At 37.0% G+C, this 19,533-nt stretch overlaps 1 protein-coding gene across 4 annotated transcripts in view; it reads right to left on the reverse strand.

The window, feature by feature from the left end:
• VWA8 (von Willebrand factor A domain containing 8) overlaps positions 1–19,533 on the reverse strand; it is a 458,897-nt gene that overhangs the window by 336,438 nt on the left and 102,926 nt on the right. For 3 of the 4 annotated variants that reach the window (XM_055244723.2, XM_055244727.2, XM_055244724.2), the window contains 3 exons: positions 14,115–14,246; positions 11,691–11,825; positions 11,523–11,600 (listed from right to left, as the gene is read on the reverse strand). In XM_055244723.2, coding sequence (XP_055100698.2) covers positions 11,523–11,600; positions 11,691–11,825; positions 14,115–14,246 — 345 coding nt within the window. Of the gene's footprint in view, positions 1–11,522; positions 11,601–11,690; positions 11,826–14,114; positions 14,247–14,815; positions 14,858–19,533 lie in introns of all 4 variants that reach the window. The other variant, XM_055244728.2, reaches the window with a different exon arrangement.

Below are 19,533 nucleotides of genomic sequence, written 5' to 3' on the forward strand. Positions count from 1 at the left end.
TTATTATATTCACATTTTCCTTTTTCTGCATGCACATGAGGTATATAATCTAAATTAAGTCTGGAAGAGTTCTTTAAGAAAAATATGAAAATTCTAAGTCATAAAGTCTTAAATTGTAATTTAATTTGAAGTACTTTTTCTTTCTTAGTGGTGCATCTTACAATTGAGTGCCTCTTGGAGCTAATGGAATACAGTAGTTATTATAGTACAGAATGATAAGTGCCATGAAAAAGGCCATTAAGTGATGCTGAAACAAAGAGGGAGTATATATAAATTAAATTCAAGATTTACAGAAATTCAGAGCAGGCAGTGGAGCTAAGTTTTAAAGGTTAGCAAATTGGCCTACAGGCTCCGAGGGGTGGTTCAAGCAGCATGAACAGTCCAAGAAAGCATGGAGTGGTAGGCAGCAAGTCATGTTGGGGAAACTGCAAGTCATCCCTTAAGGCTGGAGTTATAAAGTAAATGTTAGTTGCACAGTTGAGGTCTTATAGGGGCCAGATAAAAAAGAGCACTGCGTGCTAAACAGCATAATTTCAATATTATCTTGCAAACCGTGAGTCGTGATTAAAAAATGTAAAGTAGGCGGAAAATTAGAAAGAATAAAAACCAGTATTGTAAGGATGGATTGGGCAGATCCTAAGCTGGAAATGAGTGGAAAGCTTAGAAAGCTAGTGTTGACAAACTCATTGAGAAGGGCTGAGCACCAGAAATAAAGCTACTGTAGCCCATGGCTTGGCTGTTGGCGGCAGCAAGGTACCCACCCAATGGCCCACCACGGGTTTAAATATATATATATATATATATATATATATATATATATATATATATAATAAGAAGTAGAAGAAAAAAGAAATAAAGCTACTATAGAAGAAACAGAAATACTTATATAAACACAAATTAAAATATGATAAGGTAGTCAGCAATTAAAAGGAACAAACTACTGATACATGCAACAACATAGATGACTCTGAAATGTATTATATAAGTGAAAGAAACCAGATGCAAAGGCACACAGTGTATAATCCCATTAATATGACATTCTGGAAAGGCAAGACTAATGGAGACAGAAAACAGTGATTGCCAGGGGCTGGGTTTGGGTGGACTACACAAGGGAACAAGGGAATTGTTCAAGGTGATGGAAATGCCCTATATCTCAATTGTGGTAGTGGCCCTACTACCAAATGTGTTTGTCAAAATGGACTGAATTTTACTATGTATGGATTACACCTCAGTAAACGTGACTTTAAAAACCCCACCAAAAATGTGGTAAGATGGAACACAGACACACTCATACACTGATGTATTGCCTTTGTCTGCTTTTCTACTATACTAGCAGAGTTGAGAAGTTTTAACAAAGACTGCATGATCCACAAAGCCTAAAAATATTTTCTATCTGGCACTTTACAGAAAAAGTTTGTCAACACTTATATATGGTAATATTATCAATTTGTTCTGTTCTCATTCAAAAATCTTACTTGTTGGCCAGGCATAGTGGCTCAGGCCTATAATCTCAGCACTTTGGGAGGCCAAGGTGGGCAGATCACTTGAGGCCAGGAGTTTAAGACCAGCCTGGCCAACATGGTAAAACCCCATCTCTACTAAAAATACAAAAATTGGCCAGGTGGAGAACACATCTGTAATCCCAGCTACTCAGATGGCTAAGATATGAAAATCGTTTGAATCCGGGAGGCAGACACTACAGTGAGCTGAGATCACACCACTGCACTCCAGTCTGGGTGATAGAGCAAGACTTTGTGTCAAAACAAAACAAAACAAACAAAAAAAAAATTGTTCACAAGAAGACTAGAAAGGCAATAACTGAATGTGTACAAACCCTCTATTCAAACTATTTGGGGTACAGAATGAGTTGTTTTCCAAATATGTCCTGAATTAAGTTTCCAAATGGAAAGACTATTCAGTTCTCAATAACAGCCATAGACGGTTTTTCTTAGAAACTTTCACAAGGCTGGCCAGGCGTGGTGGCTCACGCCTGTAATCCCAGCACTTTGGGAGGCCGAGGCAGGCGGATCACGAGGTCAGGAGATCGAGACCATTCTGGCTAACACAGTGAAACCCCGTCTCTACTAAAAATACAAAAAATTAGCCGGGCGAGGTGGCGGGCGCCTGTAGTCCCAGCTACTCGGGAGGCTGAGGCAGGATGATGGCGTGAACCCCAGGGGGCGGAGCTTACAGTGAGCCGAGATCGCACCACTGCACTCCAGCCTGGGCAACGGTGAGACTCTGTCTCAAAAAAAAAAAAAAACAAACTTTCACAAGGCTAGGCATGGTGGCTAACGCCTGTAATCCCGACACTTCGGGAGGCCAAGGCGGGAGGACTGCTCGAGCCCAGGAATTCAAGACCAGCCTGAGTAACATGGCAAAACCCCATCTCTACCAAAAATACAAAAAAAATTAGCCGGGCATGGTGGTGTGCACCTGTAGTCCCAGCTACTTGGGAGGCTGAAGTGGGAGGATGGTTTGAGCCTGGGAGGCGGAGGTTGCAGCAAGCTAACATTGTGCCATTGCACTCCAGCCTGGGTGACATAGCCAGGCCCTGTCTCAAAAAAATGAAAATTAAAAAAAAAAAAAAAAGAAAGAAACTTCCACAAAACCTTCCCATTATAATTGCATCTCCCAATTCAATCTGTTGTCTAAATCATATATTTGTTGGATATCTTTTTTTGTTAGAATAATAATAGGTGTTTTATTTAAGTGATTAGCTACAATCTGCAAAACTGCTTCTTTATATACTACTGTGTATTTGAGACTTTAAGTATATATTAGATAGACCTTATCAACTAGACATTATCAAGAGGCTTTCAATTCTCTTTTGAAGCTGGAAAATACAGATAACAAAGTTTCTGGCATTTTGACATAAAAATAAAGTATAAGTGCTATAAGATTTTTTAAAATGTGATAAGGGAAGAAATTAAGCTAGTTGCTTAGATAAGATTTTTTCATTATATACTAGTTTTACTTATTTCATTATTTATTTTTAAAAATGAAGAACTGTTAAGCGTTAATATACATATGCATCTGCAATAGTTACAATGGTGACTTACAATTAGTTGGGTACAAATTTGAGTTACATTTTCCAGAAATGGCGACGTATTACAGAGAAGCATCCATACTATATTTTTTCCAATAAAGTACACTTGTGAAGTAACTTACTAAGATAAGAGTTGTAATTTTACAATTTAATTTATAAAATTCCCTGTGTGAGCAATTGCCTCCTGCTTATTACTACCCTGATGAAACTTACCAAAGTAACTATTCTATACAATGTATAATATTTATAATTTTACAAGTATGAGTAACACTAAAATTCACTGTGATTTCATTAATTTATTAAATTATGGCAAATAATATTACAAATACTTATGATCCTCTTATAGCATGCTCCCGCTATATAGGCAAGAAATTTGAAATGATATTTAATGAATTTTAGTATAACGTGCTGCCAAAGAGAGCACATGATATTTAATGAAAATGTCACTTCAAATTAGAAATTTTATTCTGCTAACTCTTCAGGCACTGTGATGGTTAATTTTATGTGTCAACTTGACTGGCCTGTGGGATGCTCAGATATTTGGTTAAATAGTATTCTAGGGGTGTTTGTGAAGGTATTTCTGGATGAGATTAGCAGTTGAACTGGTAGATTGAGTAAAGTAGATGGCCTTCCTCAATATGGGTGGGCTTTATCTAATCAGTTGGAGGCCTGAGTAGAACAAAAAGGAGAAAGGCAGTATTTGCTTTCTCTATGTGTTATTGAGCTGGAATATTAGTCTTCCTTACTCAGACTGGAACTTATACTATTGGCTCTCTTGGTTCTCAGCCCTTCAGGCTTCTCTTAGAACTACACCACCACACCACCTCTTTCCTGGCTCTCCAGCTTGCAGATGGCAGATCATGGGAGTTCTCAGCCTCCATAATCTCACACATCAATTTCTTACAATAAATCTCTATAGGTTCTGTTTCTCTAGGAAATCCTAACTAATACAGGCACTAAAGCTGATAGTCTGATAGGTTGGAATGTATTTTAAATTTAAAATATTCTACATAAAAGAGGCAGGAGACAAAGCAATATCATTACTAAAGAGAAACTGGGCCAGGAACAGTGGCTCATGCCTGTAATCCCACCACTTTAGGAGGCCGAGGCGGGGGGATCACCTGAGGTCAGGACTTAGAGACCAGCCTGGCCAACATGGCAAAACCCTGTCTCTATTAAAAATACAAAAATTAGCTGGGTGTGGTGGTGTGGGCCTATAATCCCAGCTACTTGGGAGGCTGAGGAAGGAGAATCTCTTGAAACCAGGAAGTGGAGGTTGCAGTTAACCAATATCATGCCACTGCATTTCAGCCTGGGCAACAGAGTGAGACTCCGTCTCAAAAAAAAAAAAAAAAAGAGAGAGAGAGAGAAACTAAAGAAGATATGAGACAGAAGCCTTGGTAAGCCTGAGATTTGAAAAGGATTGCTAGAGTCAACCATTTTAAAGTTCTGATGTGATCAACAGTATACATGGTTCTTGAAAAATAAACTTTATAATAAAAGAAATCTGTAGGAGTTGAAGTAAGTAAATTCTTAGATAGCATTGTAAGAGCTATTCTTTGTGGAAAAAAAAATACTAAGAAGACAGGAAGGATGACAGATTGTAGTAAAATAAAAAAGCAAGAAAACAAGATGAGCTACAGAATCATATAAAAAATCAGCCCCGGCTGGGCAGGGTGCTTCACACTTGTAATCCCAGAGCTTTAGGAGGGGCTGAAGTGGGAGGATGACTTAAGAACATACGTTTGAAGCTGCAGTGAGCTGTGACTGCGCCACTGCACCCAAGTCTGGTGGACAGAGCAAAAACCTGTCTCTTAAAAAAAAAAAAAAAAATTTAAAAAGTCAGCGTCAAAAAAAAAAAAAAGTCAGCCTCCAAGGTCCAAGGTTGAATAAAGAACACTTAAAGGAATACAAATGTCTTGAAATCTTCAAGATTGTAAAATCTTGATTTTTACAAATCAAGAAAGAAAAATACTAAGAGAAAAGCGCAAAGTCAAGGCAAAGATAAGGGGCACAGCAATGAATCCAAGACATAGAGCAATAAAAACAAAGGAGAGAGAATAAAAGAATAAAAATATTTCCACTATATTTGGATAAACAAGGAGTGAGGATTGCAGATTAGATGGAAGAGAGGGGAAAAGATTTGGTCTCAGTTTAGCTATAGAAAGAAAAACTTAGCTAAGGAGTCAATGATGATACTAAGATTTCAACATATTTTAGACCATAAGTATTTTCACTAAAAGTCCCATAAACTTATGTGTGCTTGAATTTTAGGTTAAATTTGACTTGGTGTTTAATCTAACTAGTACTTGATCAGAAGGAAAAGATCTCAGATCTAGTGTATTTATGATGATGTAGAAAGAAATCTGGAAATATGCCCTTATCTGGTTGTGAAGGAAAAGAATAACTTGTATTTCAACACTATGAAATCACTGGTTTCAACCCTAAAAAAAGAATAATCAGTTAAAAGAATCTGACCTAACACTTGAGCCAAATGATTTATGACTTTTATAGCCTATTATAAAACTTACTTTACGTACTGCCTCAAATCTGTGTTAAAGCTCTGTTTTCCTTTTACTTCATATGAAATGCAGTTCTAAAAATAATCAAGTCTAAAAATAAGGCAAAAACCACAGATTAAGTGTAGCTTTATACATGTACAAATAACAGGGAAGTCTCCACATCTTCTAGGAAAACAGATGGTGTATCTACTTTTTCCCACTAAATTCTCTGTTGCATCAAACCTCTGGAACTTTTTCATCAACGTGCACTATATTATTATACAAACCAAATTCATTCTTTAAGTTTATTAATTCCTGTGTCCCACAGAGGAGTCTTATATTGGATCTCAGGGGCTTGGTTTCTATAATAAAAAACAACTGATTATTTACAAGGAAAGAAGCTATATAGCAGAAGAAACAAATTCACCTCCAAAACATATTACAGTTATTATATTTCTCTATCCCTTTCCAAAGTCTATACTTCTAGGAAACTCTTTTCTCTAAACATTTTCTCTAAAAATTAATGAGCAGAAAAGCAAAATGGGAAAAAAGAAAAGGAGTTTTCAGAAAATGTGCTTAGTTTGCTTATCTCTACTGTTTCCCAATCTTTGCAGGACATCTAAAAGGTTGACAGGATATGTACAAAGGATGGGTAAATGTTTTTACAGGAAACTTATGTGCCTTTCAATTATCATCATCTGTATTTTTCAGAGACAGGATTGATAAGACATGACTAAATGACCTTATTCTGTGACAGAAACTAGAAGACACTGAGTTTGTAACTCAAAAGTGTATCAGGAAATAGAAAGTCCTGCCATTAACTTTAACAGTAGCATCTTCCTACCCTTATTCATCCATACTTTAATAAACTGAACAGGAAACCAAAAAACATTAAAATAAAATAATGTTTTGGTGAGTTTATTGTCACTCTCTAGAAATATAGGAGAAAATCTGTTCTCAGACTCTTAAACTAATTCTTTTACATATCAAGATAGCATCCTCAATGGCAGGATACTTTGGGAGGCCTTCCAGTGTAGCTACGAGATCTGAATTATTAGATATACACATACTCTTTTGTTTGGTTAATCTTTCAAAGAACAGCAGCATGAAGTGAACATAAATTTCATAGCTCAAACATACAGTATAAAACTAACTATGAAAACCTGATACAGAAACAGTACTGTTTGGAAAAATTGATGACAAATTATTTCCAGTTTTCATTAGAATGAGAGTTTTTATTTTAATGTGAAAAAATACTCATATTATACATAATTATATAAATAATATAATAGCAAATGAAGACGGAATCAAAAAGGAAATTAATATTTTTTTCTTCAAGATCTTCTCCATATGATTTCAAAGCAATGGCACATGAAATATTACTACTTGGGAGGCTGAGGCAGGAGAATCGCGTGAACCTGGGAGGCAGAGGTTGCAGTGAGCAGAGACTGCGCCATTGCACTCCAGCCCAGGTGACAGTGTGAGACTCCATCTCGAAAAAAGAAAATCATATATGTGGAGAATGAATTCTATACCCAGAATACATTAAAAGACTCCTACAACTCAACAACAAAAAGTCAATTAAAAAAATAAAAGCTCAATTAAAACATGGGTAAGGACCACAGCCAACATCATACTGAACAGGAAAATGCTAGAAGCATTCTCTTTAACAACTGGAATAAGACAAGGATGTCCACTCTCACCATTCCTATTCAACATAGTACTAGAAGTCCTAGCCAGAACTATCAGGCAAGACCAAGAAATAAAAATAGGGAAAGGGGAAGTCAAGCTATCTTTCTTCACAGATTATATGATTCTATACCTAAAAAACCCTATAGACTCCACCAAAAGGCTCTTAAAAGTGCTAAGTGACTACAGTAAAGTTTCACGATACAAAGTCAAGGTACAAAAATCAGTAGCATTTGTATACACCAATAACATCCAAACTGAAAGCCAAATCAAGAACACAATCCCATTTACAACAGCCACAGAAAGAATAAAATACCTAGGAATACAGCTACCCAAGAAAGTAAAAGATCTTTTCTCTACAACAAGAATTACAAAACGCTACTGAAAGAAATCAGAGATTAGACAAGCAAGTGAAAAAAACATGCTGTGCTCCTGAGAATTACAATTGTTAAAATGGCCATACTGCCCAAAGCAATTTATGGATTAAATGCTATTCTTATCAAATTACCAACATCATTTTTCACAGAATTAGAAAAAACTATTCTAAAATTCATATAGACTCAAAAAACAGCCTGAATTGCCAGTGCAATCCCTAGCAAAAACAACAAAACCAGAGGCATCATGCTACCTGACTTCAAACTATACTACAAAGCCACTATAACCAAAGCAGCATGATACTGGTACAAAAACAGATACCTAGACCAATGGAATGGGAAGGGGAACCCAGAAATAAAGCCACATACCTACAACCACCAGATCTTTGACAGAGTCAACAATAACACACAACAGGGCAAGGACTCCCTATTCAATAAATGGTGCTGGGATAACTGGCTAGCCATAGGCACAGGATTGAAACTGGAACCGATCCTTTCACCATATACAAAAATTGCTTCAAAATAGGTTAGAGACTTAAATCTAAGACCTAAAACTATAAAAACCTAGAAGAAAACCTAGGACATACTATTCTGAATATGGGCCTTGGCAAAGAATTTATGACTAAGACCACAAAAGAACTTGCAACAAAACCAAAAATTGACAAGTGAGACCTAATTAAACTAAAAAGCTTCTGTACAGCAAAAGAAACTATCAGCAAAGTAAGCAGACAACCTCCAGAATGGGAGAAAATATTCACAAACTATGCATATGACAAGGGTCTAATTACATAAAGAACAATTCAACAAAGAAAAAACAGTCCCATTTAAAAAATTGGCACAGGGCATGAACAGACATTTCTCAAAAGAAGACATACATGCAGCCGACGAATATATTTTAAAAAGGTTCATCAACACTATCATTAGAGACATGCAAATTAAAACCACAATGAATACCATCTCACACCAGTCAGAATGGCTATTATTAAAAAGTCAAAAAATAACAGATATTGGCGAGGTCATAGAGAAAAGGGAACACTTACACGATGCTGGCAGCTATGTAAATTAGTTCAGCCACTGTGGAAAGCAGTTTGGAGACTCCTCAAAGAACTTAAAACAGAACTACCATTTGACCTAGCAATTCCCTTACTAAGTATATACTCAAATGAAAATAAATTGTTCTACACATATGTTCATTGCAGCACTGTGATGGTTACTACTGAGTGTCAACTTGATTAGATTGAAGGATGCAAAGTATTGATCCTGGGTGTGTCTGTGAGGGTGTTGCCAAAGGAGATAAACATTTGAGTCAGTGGGCTGGGGAAGGCAGACCCACCCTTAATCTGGTGGGCACCATCTAATCAGCTGCCAGCGAATATAAAACAGGCAGAAAAACATGAAAAGGCAAGACCGGTCTAGCCTCCCAGCCTACATCTTTCTTGCATGATGGATGCTTCCTGCCCTCAAACATCAGAGTCCAAATTCTCCAGTTTTGAGACTCGGAGTGGCTCTCCTTGCTCCTCAAGCTTGCAGACAACCTATTGTGGGACCTTGTGATGGTTTAAGCTAGTACTTAATAAACTCCTCTTTATATATATATATGTGTGTGTGTGTGTGTGTGTGTGTGCATGTGTGTGTATCTCTCCTATTAGTATATATATATCTCTCTCTCTCTCCTATTAGTTCTGTCCCTCTAGGGAACCCTGACTAATACAAACACTATACACAACAGCAAAGACATGGAATCAACCTAGGTGCCCACCAACAGTGGACTAGATGAACAAAATGTGGCATAGATACACCATGGAAAATCATGCAGCCACAGAAAGGAACAAAATCATGTCCTTTGCAGCAACATGGATGTAGCTAGAGGACATTATCCTATGTGAACTAACACAGGAACAAAAAGTCAAAACTGCATGTTCTCATAAGTGGGAGCTAAACATTAAGTACACATGGACATAAAGATGGGAAAAACAGACAATAGGGACTACTTGAGAGGGGGCTGTGGGTTGAAAAACTATCAGATACTATGCTCACTGCCTGGGTGACGGGATCATTTATACACCAAACTTCAGTGACATACAATTGACCCATGTAAACTGTGACCTGCACATGTACCTCCAAATCTAAAATAAAAATCAAGAGAAAAATAAATAAGACATGGGTAAGGGTCTTGAATAGGTATTTCTCCAAAGAAGATATACAAATAGCCAGTAAGTACATGAAAAAATGCTTAGCATCAGTAGTCATTAGGGAACTGCAAATCAAAACCACAATGAATTACCACTTCACACCCATTAGGATAATGATTACAAAAAAAAAAAAAAGAAAGAAAGAAAAGTGTTAGGGAGGATGTAGAATAACTGGAACCATTGTGCATTGTTGGTGGGAATGAAAATGGTGCAGCTGCTATGGAAAACAGTTTATTGGCTCCTTAAAAAATTAAACACAGAATTACCATATGATCCAATAATTCCATTCCTAGGTATATACCTTAAAAAACTGAAAGCAGGGACTCAAATACATACTTGTACACCACTGTTCACAGCAGAATTACTTACTATAGCCAAAAGGTTACAATAGTCTAAAGGAAACAACCCCAAGTGTCCATCAACAGACCAATGGAGAAACAAAGAGTGGTACAGACATACAACAGAATATGACCTTGCCCTAAAAAGGAATGAAATTCTGATATATGCAACAACATGGATAAACCTTGAAAACATTATGGTAAGTAAAATAAACTAGACAAGAAGGACAAAAATTATATGATTCCATTTATATGAGGTACCTGGAATAGGCAAATTTATAGGGACAAAACGTAGAGTTTACCAGGGTCTGAGAGGGAAAGAAAAATTGAGCGCTACTGTTTAACGAGTATAGAGTTTTAGTTTAGGATGATGAAAAAGCTCTGGAAAAAGCAAGTGGTAATGGTTACACAACATTGCGAATGTACTTATTGCCAGTGAATTGTACATGGCGAAACTCTGTCTCTACTAAAATACAAAAAAATTAGCCAGTCATGGTGGCAGGTGCCTGTAATCCCAGCTACTCAGGAGGCTGAGGCAGAATTGCTTGAACCCGGGGTGGGCAGAGGTTGCAGTGAGCCAAGATTGTGCCATTGCACTGCAGCCTGGGCAAAAGAGTGAAACTCCAACTCAAAAAAAGAAAAAAAAAAAAAAAAGGCTAACGTGGTAAACTTTATGTTATATATATTTTGTCACCATTTAGAAAATAATCTATTCAGTGAATATATAATTAGCTCTCACTGCAGCTGAAACCTATTTTGTTTAGATTTCCAAATTACCAGTAAATGTATTCTGTGTGGGCACATGCACATAAAATGAATCTTACTTTTTAATTGACACATAATATATGTACATATTTTCAGAGTACATATGATATTTTGATACATTCATATAATGTGAAATAAAAAAATTAGGGTAATTAAGGTGTCAATTACCTTATACATTTATCTTTTCTTTATGCTGGAACATTTGAATTATTAACTACTAGCTATTTTAAAATATACAATAGATTATTGTCTACTATAGTCATTCTACTTATTTATCAAACAGTAGGTCTTATTTCTCCCACCTACCTGTATTTTTATAACTATTAATCAACCTCTCTTCACTCCTCCTTTCCCCCTACCCTTCCAGGCCTCTGGAAAATAAATATCTTCGAAAAACAGCCCCTGGTATGTTACGTACATCAGATATCCTAGAATGTACTTTCAAAAGCTCCAAATAATTATAATTGCACTTTAATTTGAATAATTTGATTACTATTTTGGTTCTTTACCTACATAAAAAAAACAGGTCATAACAAGAAGATATCCATAAATTCTGCTGATGGGCAAAGCATATATGCTTATAGTCCAAGTGCAGCTAAAAATGAACACTGTACCTGATAGAGCATAATAGGTTCTATGTTGTATCCTAAGGTATCGGCAAAGTTCTTAGCGATCACTGTTTTTCCACAACCCTACAAATGGAAACACAATTATTCAAGAGGTAAGTCAAAATAACCAAAAGCCAGGAAACTAAAAGTCTGCAGTGAGACTGTCATTCTTACCTTTCCTCCAATTAAACATATATCCTTAACCATGTGAGACTGCATCATTTCAGCCTGTAGCTGCTTATGGCTCAAAGTCTGTATAAAACAGTCTGATGCACAAGGTTGACTTAATGGCCTGGTCCCGGCTGGCACCTATAATTAAAGAGAGGTCAATATAACATGGCCAGGCATGGTGGCTCACGCCTGTAATCCCAACACTTTGGGAGGCCAAGGTGGGCGGATCACTTGAGGTCAGTAGTTCAAGACCAGCCTGGCCAATATGGTGAAATCCCGTCTCTACCAAAATGCAAAATTTAGCTGGGCATGGTGGTGCGCCCCTGTGATACCAACTACTCGGGGGGCTGAGGTAGGAGAATCGCTTGAACCCAGGAGGTGGAGGTTGCAGCGAGCCCAGATTGCGCCACTGCACTGCAGCCTGGGCAACAGAGCGAGACTCTGTCTCAAAAAAAAAAATATATATATATATATACACATATATATGTGTGTGTGTGTATGTAAAACATGCATATGTTTTTCTCAAAATATCAGTAACTTAAAGCATATAACTGCCACTTAAAAGCCTCCAAATAATAGCTTGCTCAATTTAATTCTTTACTGTTTTTGATATTTCAATAGAGCAGCAACTATTTTTTCATTTAATAGATCTGATGATCACTATTACAAAACTTCCAAATCAATTATTTCCCTAAAATTAAAGCCCCACACTGTCAGACATATTCATAAAAATCATGTCATCTTAATGCTGTTTATAACTTATAGTAAAGATGTTACTACTGGAGAATAAATTTTTTTTCCCAAAATTCTAGTTGTAAGAACAGAATTTAATGTTAGTCCATTGGAATCTCTAAAGCCACCAATGACCTCCTGACTTCTAAAAGTCAAGTCCACAAATCCTTTTCAGGTTTATCTTAGTTTACCACTGAGAGGCATCTGTTCACAGATTCTCTCTTCCCATCTTTTACACCTACTTCTTTTATTTTTTGTCTTCCCCTTTTATTTTTTATCCTTCCCTATTAGTTCCCAAGGAGCCATGTTCTGATGAGGACTCTGGGCTGGATCGTGTTATATACCACATGAACCAAAGAATTGTAAGTTTGGAAGCTACAGGATCAGATTTGCATTTAAGAATTTATCCCGGTATCAACATGGAAAGCTAACTGGAAGAGACTAGAGGCAATGAGGTTAAAAAGCCATTAGCAAAGGGAAGCAAATAATGAAATCTTGTTCATACCTCATGCTTCTGAACATATTGTTTAAACTGCCAAAAATGTCCTATCCACTCCTGAGCCACTGGGAAAATCCTATGTTATTCTTGCAGGCTTAGCTCAAGCTTCACCTTCTTTCCGAAGCTTTCCTTATTCTGTCTCCTGAATCCCAGTATTACTTCCTTCTCCATATCCCCAGTCATTCCAATGCAATCTTAACTCACCTGCCTCTATCCTAAACTATCAGCTAGATGAGCCATTCATCTGAAGAAAACAGAAAGTACAGTGGGGAACTGTCCCTGTCTAGAAATCCCAGCTGTGCCATCTCCTAGCTGGTGTCTCTGGGTGAATCATTAACCTCTTTAAATCTCAGTTTTCTAATCTACAAAATGGAGATAATAAAAATTACCTTAATGGATCTTGGGGGATTTAAATCGTATAATATATGCAAAGAGACAAATACAGTAACTAGTATACGGTAAACTCATAATATGGAACCTAGCTCATGGTAGATATAATCAATATTCAGTTCAATGAATAAGTACAGTAACATGAATTAATATTAATAATATCAAATATTAAAACAAAAAAAGTTTATCATGAGCTGGGCACAGTGGCATGGGCCTGTAGTCACAGCTACTCAGGAGGCTAAGGCAGGAGTATTGTTTGAGCTCAGGAATTCAAAAAAAGCCTAGGAAATATAGTAAGACTCCATAAAATGTGTGTATATATACACATATAGATATATATAGAAGGAGCTGATATATATCTAACATATATACATGCAGATGGAGCTCTATGACCAAATATTATTTCCCTCTTCTAAAAACAATTCAACCAGAGCAGATCCTTTTTAAACCGTTTCACATAGCTAAGAAAGATTTTACTTGAAAATAGGGCTCTGTAGCAGCTCAAATGTTTGAAAACACTATTTCTTACCAAGGACTCATAGTACAAAATGCTGTCAGTAATCAACCCATGACTTGATTTTCCCAGAGATCAACTCTGAATTTTTGATGAAAGGCTTTCCCTGTGTTTCTCCTGAACTTTTCCAGTTTGTAAGCACACATGACTCTGGAGACATAGACATATAGATACAGACAGAGGCAGTACTATCAAGAAAGAAGACTTATAAGGAGATCATAAACCCAATTTAGGTCATAAAAACAGGCAGAATAAGGTATACCGTAGAAAGAATAAACCTGTGATTAATTACCTTAATGGTCACCTCTTTATCTGCAATCCGGATGGTCACAGAAGCTTGGGGCACATGGTTTTCCATCATCTTCTCTACTCTTACAATCTCTTTAGGAAGTAGAGAGCTTCCTGAATCTTGAAGTTCAAAGCGCTGTAAAATTACAAGAAAATCATGCAATTTACTTTTCATTTTAGCATTAACATTGGCTATCTGAAAGATTACACCTTAATTACAAGTGAAATCCATTTTATATTATTATATAAAAGTAGAGGTTAGGCCGGGCACGGTGGCTCAGGCCTGTTAATCCCAGAACTCTGGGAGGCCGAGGCGGGCGGATCACGGGGTCAAGAGATTGAGACCATCCTGGCTAACACGGTGAAACCCTGTCTCTACTAAAAAATAGAAAAAAAATTAGCCGGGCGTGGTGGCGGGTGCCTGTAGTCCCAGCTACTTGGGAGGGTGAGGCAAGAGAACGGCATGAACCTGGGAGGTGGAGCTTGCAGTGAGCCAAGATCGCGCCACTGCACTCCAGCCTGGGCGACAGAGTGAGACTCCGTCTCAAAAAAAAAAAAAAAAAGAGTAGAGGTTAAAAAAAGTTAATGAGAATTTTTTTCTATTCCTACTAATACCATTCTACTTACAACAATTATTAAAGATCATATAAAAATAGTCCCTAAAATTTACTAAATGACAAGAAATGGAATCACTGAATTCCTGACCTGGTAGAAGTTCATAGCTTACATTTCTTGACAATCAGCTTCCTAGAAAGAGATGATGAGACCCTTCAAAACATGCTGAAATAAAACAAGGCCCATATTGGTTTATTCTTTAAATCAATCGAAGTTAATATGTTACCTGAAATTCATGAAAACAGAACTTCTTGGACATCATTCTGCCGTCAGCTATGTGAATAGCTTAACTAAAATTATTATAACAATTTTCCACAGCATATGGTACAGTGCTTTCTACACTGTAGGGGTCTCAATATTTGTTGAACTAGATTTAAAAGGCTAGAACCACCAGGCACAGTAGCTCATGCCTGTAATCCTAGCACTTTGGGATGCCAAAGCGAGCGGATCACCTGAGGTCAGGAGTTCGGGACGAGCCTGGCCAACATGGTGAAACCCTGTCTACTAAAAATACAAAAATTAGCTGGGCTTGGTGGCACGCACCTGTAGTCCCAGCTACTTGGGAGGCTGAGGCATAAGAATCCCTTGAACCCAGAAACAGAGGTTGCAGTGAGCTGAGATTGTGCCACTGCACTCCAGCCTGGGCGATAGAGTGAAAACTCTGCCTCAAAAAAAAAAAAAAAAAAAAAAAAAAAAAAAAAAAAAAAGGCTAAAACCATTGATTCTTGATGCGGCCCAATTATCAATGTTCTAAGATTGACTACACCACTTCATTCCAGCTAGTTATATCAAAACTACACAGAAAGAATACAGGTAAGTATGTGAAAGATGAAAATAAATTGAAAATTAAGTTCTATGCCCTCCTTATAACAGCATGCTCAATATAAAAAACTGAACTTATTTTTACTATTAAATAGGCAGAAAATAACCCCCAAAAACCCACACTAGTTTTGGAACATTATTACTATAGTGAAAGAGTTGAAACTCAACGAAAGAACAGATCACCATGTATTCAGCAGAATGAAAGAACTCCAGAAAATAGATTTGGGAGGAAGGAAATCATGTTTAACCTCAACATTCTAAACATAACAGCCCAGTTCAAGTCTTCATTTTTATGTCATAAGTACTCAAGACAATCACTAACTCCTTTCCCTAAACCTAAAAAAAACCTGTGAATTTGTACTACCACTAAAAAGTTCTATATTTCATTCAATTTATATATGCAAATCCCCACAGTATCACATAATTTGACAAGAATTGCTTCCATGTTGTAGACAAATAATAACTACTGACACCTTAATTTCATGAAAAAAAAGTTCCACTGTATTTTAAGGAGAACTCAATAGGAAAGGAGCAAGATCTACCCAAGTAATTAAATTCATTAGAATGTAGAACAAATGGCTGGGCACGAAGGCTCATGCCTATAATCCCAGCACTTTGGGAGGCAGAGATGGGTGGATCACTTGAGGTCAGGAGTTCAACACCAGCCTGGCCAATATGGTGAAACCTCGCCTCTACTAAAAATACAAAAATTAGCTGGGCGTGTTGGCACATGCCTGTAATCCCACCTACTGAGGAGGCTGGGTCAGGAGAATCACTTGAACCCGGGAAGAGGAGGTTGCAGTGAGCCAAGACGTGCCACTGCACTCTGCTTGGTGACAGAGCGAGACTCTGTCTCAAAAAAAAAAAAAAAAAAAAATTTAGAATGAAGATTCATTAAATTCTAGGAAAACAAATAAATGAGCTTAAATGTATGTTTTTACCACAGCTACAGTAGTGTCAATCTAACTTGATACAGGAGTGATGTCAGAGGACTCATATTCCAGAAATAAACACTAGTGTCCTGAGCCACTTGCTATACTGGTTATGTCCTCATAAATAATTCAAGCTAAAATATTTCAGTAAAATAAAAATAGTAGGCCAGATAGCATTAGGTGTATCTCCTGATGCTATCCCTCCCCCCTCCCGCCACCCCACAATAGTCCCCGGTGTGTGATGTTCCCCTTCCAGTGTCCATGAGTTCTCATTGTTCAATTCCCACCTATGAGTGAGAACATGCAGTGTTTGGTTTTTTGTCCTTGCGATAGTTTGCTGAGAATGATGGTTTCCAGTTTCATCCATGTCCCTACAAAGGACATGAACTCATCATTTTTTATGGCTGCATAGTATTCCATGGTGTATATGTGCCACATTTTCTTAATCCAGTCTATCGTTGTTGGACATTTGGGTTGGTTCCAAGTCTTTGCTATTGTGAATAGTGCTGCAATAAACATACATGTGCATGTGTCTTTATAGCAGCATGATTTATAGTCCTTTGGGTATATACCCAGTAATGGGATGACTGGGTCAAATGGTATTTCTAGTTCTAGATCCCTGAGGAATCGCCACACTGACTTCCACAATGGTTGAACTAGTTTACAGTCCCACCAACAGTATAAAAGTATTCCTATTTCTCCACATCCTCTCCAGCACCTGTTGTTTCCTGACTTTTTAATGATGGCCATTCTAACTGGTGTGAGATGGTATCTCATTGCAGTTTTGATTTGCATTTCTCTGATGGCCAGTGATGATGAGCATTTTTTCATGTGTTTTTTGGCTACATAAATGTCTTCTTTTGAGAAGTGTCTGTTCATATCCTTTGCCCACTTTTTGATGGGGTTGTTTTTTTCTTGTATATTTGTTTGAGTTCATTGTAGATTCTGGATGTTAGCCTTTTGTCAGATGAGTAGGTTGCACACCAACATGGCACATGTATACATATGTAACAAACCTGCACATTGTGCACACATACCCTAAAACTTAAAGTATAATAATAATAAAATTACAAAAAAAATGGTATAATATCTTTAACTTGTACTACTTGTACTGTGGAATATATTTTCATATATTTATTGACCTTTTGTATTGCTTTTATTTGTGAATGGCTTGCTTACGTTTATGTAAAATTTGCTGTTACAAAAGGTTATAGTATAAGAAAAAAAAAAATAGTAGGCCAGAATACACTAGGATAGTAAAAACCTCAAATTGCAAGGTGAATTACCATTTTCTGGCATGGAAAATTTAGAGGATTGTTAATCAGAAAAGTAGTAATCAGAAAGGTACCCCCATATTCTCTATCTCCAACTTCATCATTTAAGTTTCTCAGTCCAAAAGCTTGAAATCACCCTTACCTCTGTCTCAACCCTGCATCCAACCCTTCAGCAAATCATAATGGTTCTACCTTCAAACTATAACCCAAATCCAACTACTTCTTATTAACATCACAGCTGGTCAGAAGAACAATAGACATATAATTATTTCAGGTTACTTCCTAGCAAGAAGCAGAAAATAAGAGTTTGTTAACTTGCCACTTTATGAGTATTTCCCATGAATTCTTGAATTTCAATTAAACAGTACTAACATTTTCTAATACACTTTCTTTAAAATTAGGTTATTTAAACTGTGAATTATAATTAAATAAAATGAAATATAAATCACATTGGATATTGGTCTGTCAGGCTTCCATATTCATCCTTACAATTCCCAATCCTGTCCCATCAGGCCATCTACTTTCTTCATATCTTTTTCTAGATTGTTAAGCACTGAATGTGAAATTCCACATACCATGTTGCCTGAACAAATATGTGGCCACAGTCTCTCCTGGGCTCTTTTCTCATAGCCCCTCAGCAACAAATATAAACCATTACTACTCTCCTCAGAAGTCAGTCTGAGCCCATTTATCACCCTTTCAAGAGGCAATCTAGCTGCCCCCTCCACTCAGAACAGAGCTTTCAGACACATGCTCCTCCATACTTTACTAGAACGTAAGTCCCATTAGGGCAATATTAAATGTATCTATTTGGCTCACTCCAAATTTCCAGAACCTAGAATCACACATGGGACATGGTCAATGGTCAACAATGGTTTGTTAAATGAACAAACAAAATTATTTTTCCTTCATCCTCAAAATCATTGATGTTTTAATCAATTTTTGTTATTGTTCCCACTGTTTCAGTAGAAAGAACTTCTGCTTTAACTATGAGTAGACAGAAACCCCTAGAAGTCTTACTATGTCAGATTATGGCAGCTCCATCATTCCAGTTCCAGAGTGGAAAGCATGTTATGTTCTTCCATCATTTCAAACCAAGACACAAGGGTGCTCTGAAAATGTCCTTTTCCACCTCAGCTAGGCCATATTTTCCATGCCCTCCACATTTTCTGTCCCTTCTGCCTATAAAAATATTTGTCTCTCCCATTCCAAGAAACAGTCATTTCTTCATCATACCTCATCCTTAAGTGATCTATCATCTTTTGGCTTTTGTTCACCATCAAACTTGGTTGATACAAATGAATATATAATCATTGGTTCAGCTTCATCTCCAATTTAAAATGTAAGACCCTTGATTTTTGGCTTACATTCCCACCACTCTACTAACACTGATCTTGGTAAGTCCATCAATAATATCCTATTTACCAAATTAATTAGTTTTCTTCCTATTTTGCTGTCTCTTCTCAGTCTTTTTTGCAGTTTCTTCTTCATCTTCTTGACCAGTACACAGTAAGGTATTTCAGGAGTGGAACTTTTTATTTTCAATCTACATTCACTTTTTAAATAAGCTCATCACTTGCATGACTTTACAAACCATCATGACCCCGATTTTCTCTCTCCTGTCCAGATCTCTCTCCTGAAATCCTGACTTGTACATACAACTGCCTCTTTGACATTTCCAGTTGGCTAATAGACATCTTAAATCAAATATGTCCAATACTCAGGTCTGATATTCCCTCCACCTCCATATTCTCTATCTCCAACTTCATCATTCACATTT

The sequence above is a fragment of the Symphalangus syndactylus genome, chromosome 15 (assembly GCF_028878055.3).
Source record: "Symphalangus syndactylus isolate Jambi chromosome 15, NHGRI_mSymSyn1-v2.1_pri, whole genome shotgun sequence".
Classification (NCBI taxonomy): Eukaryota; Metazoa; Chordata; class Mammalia; order Primates; family Hylobatidae; genus Symphalangus; species Symphalangus syndactylus.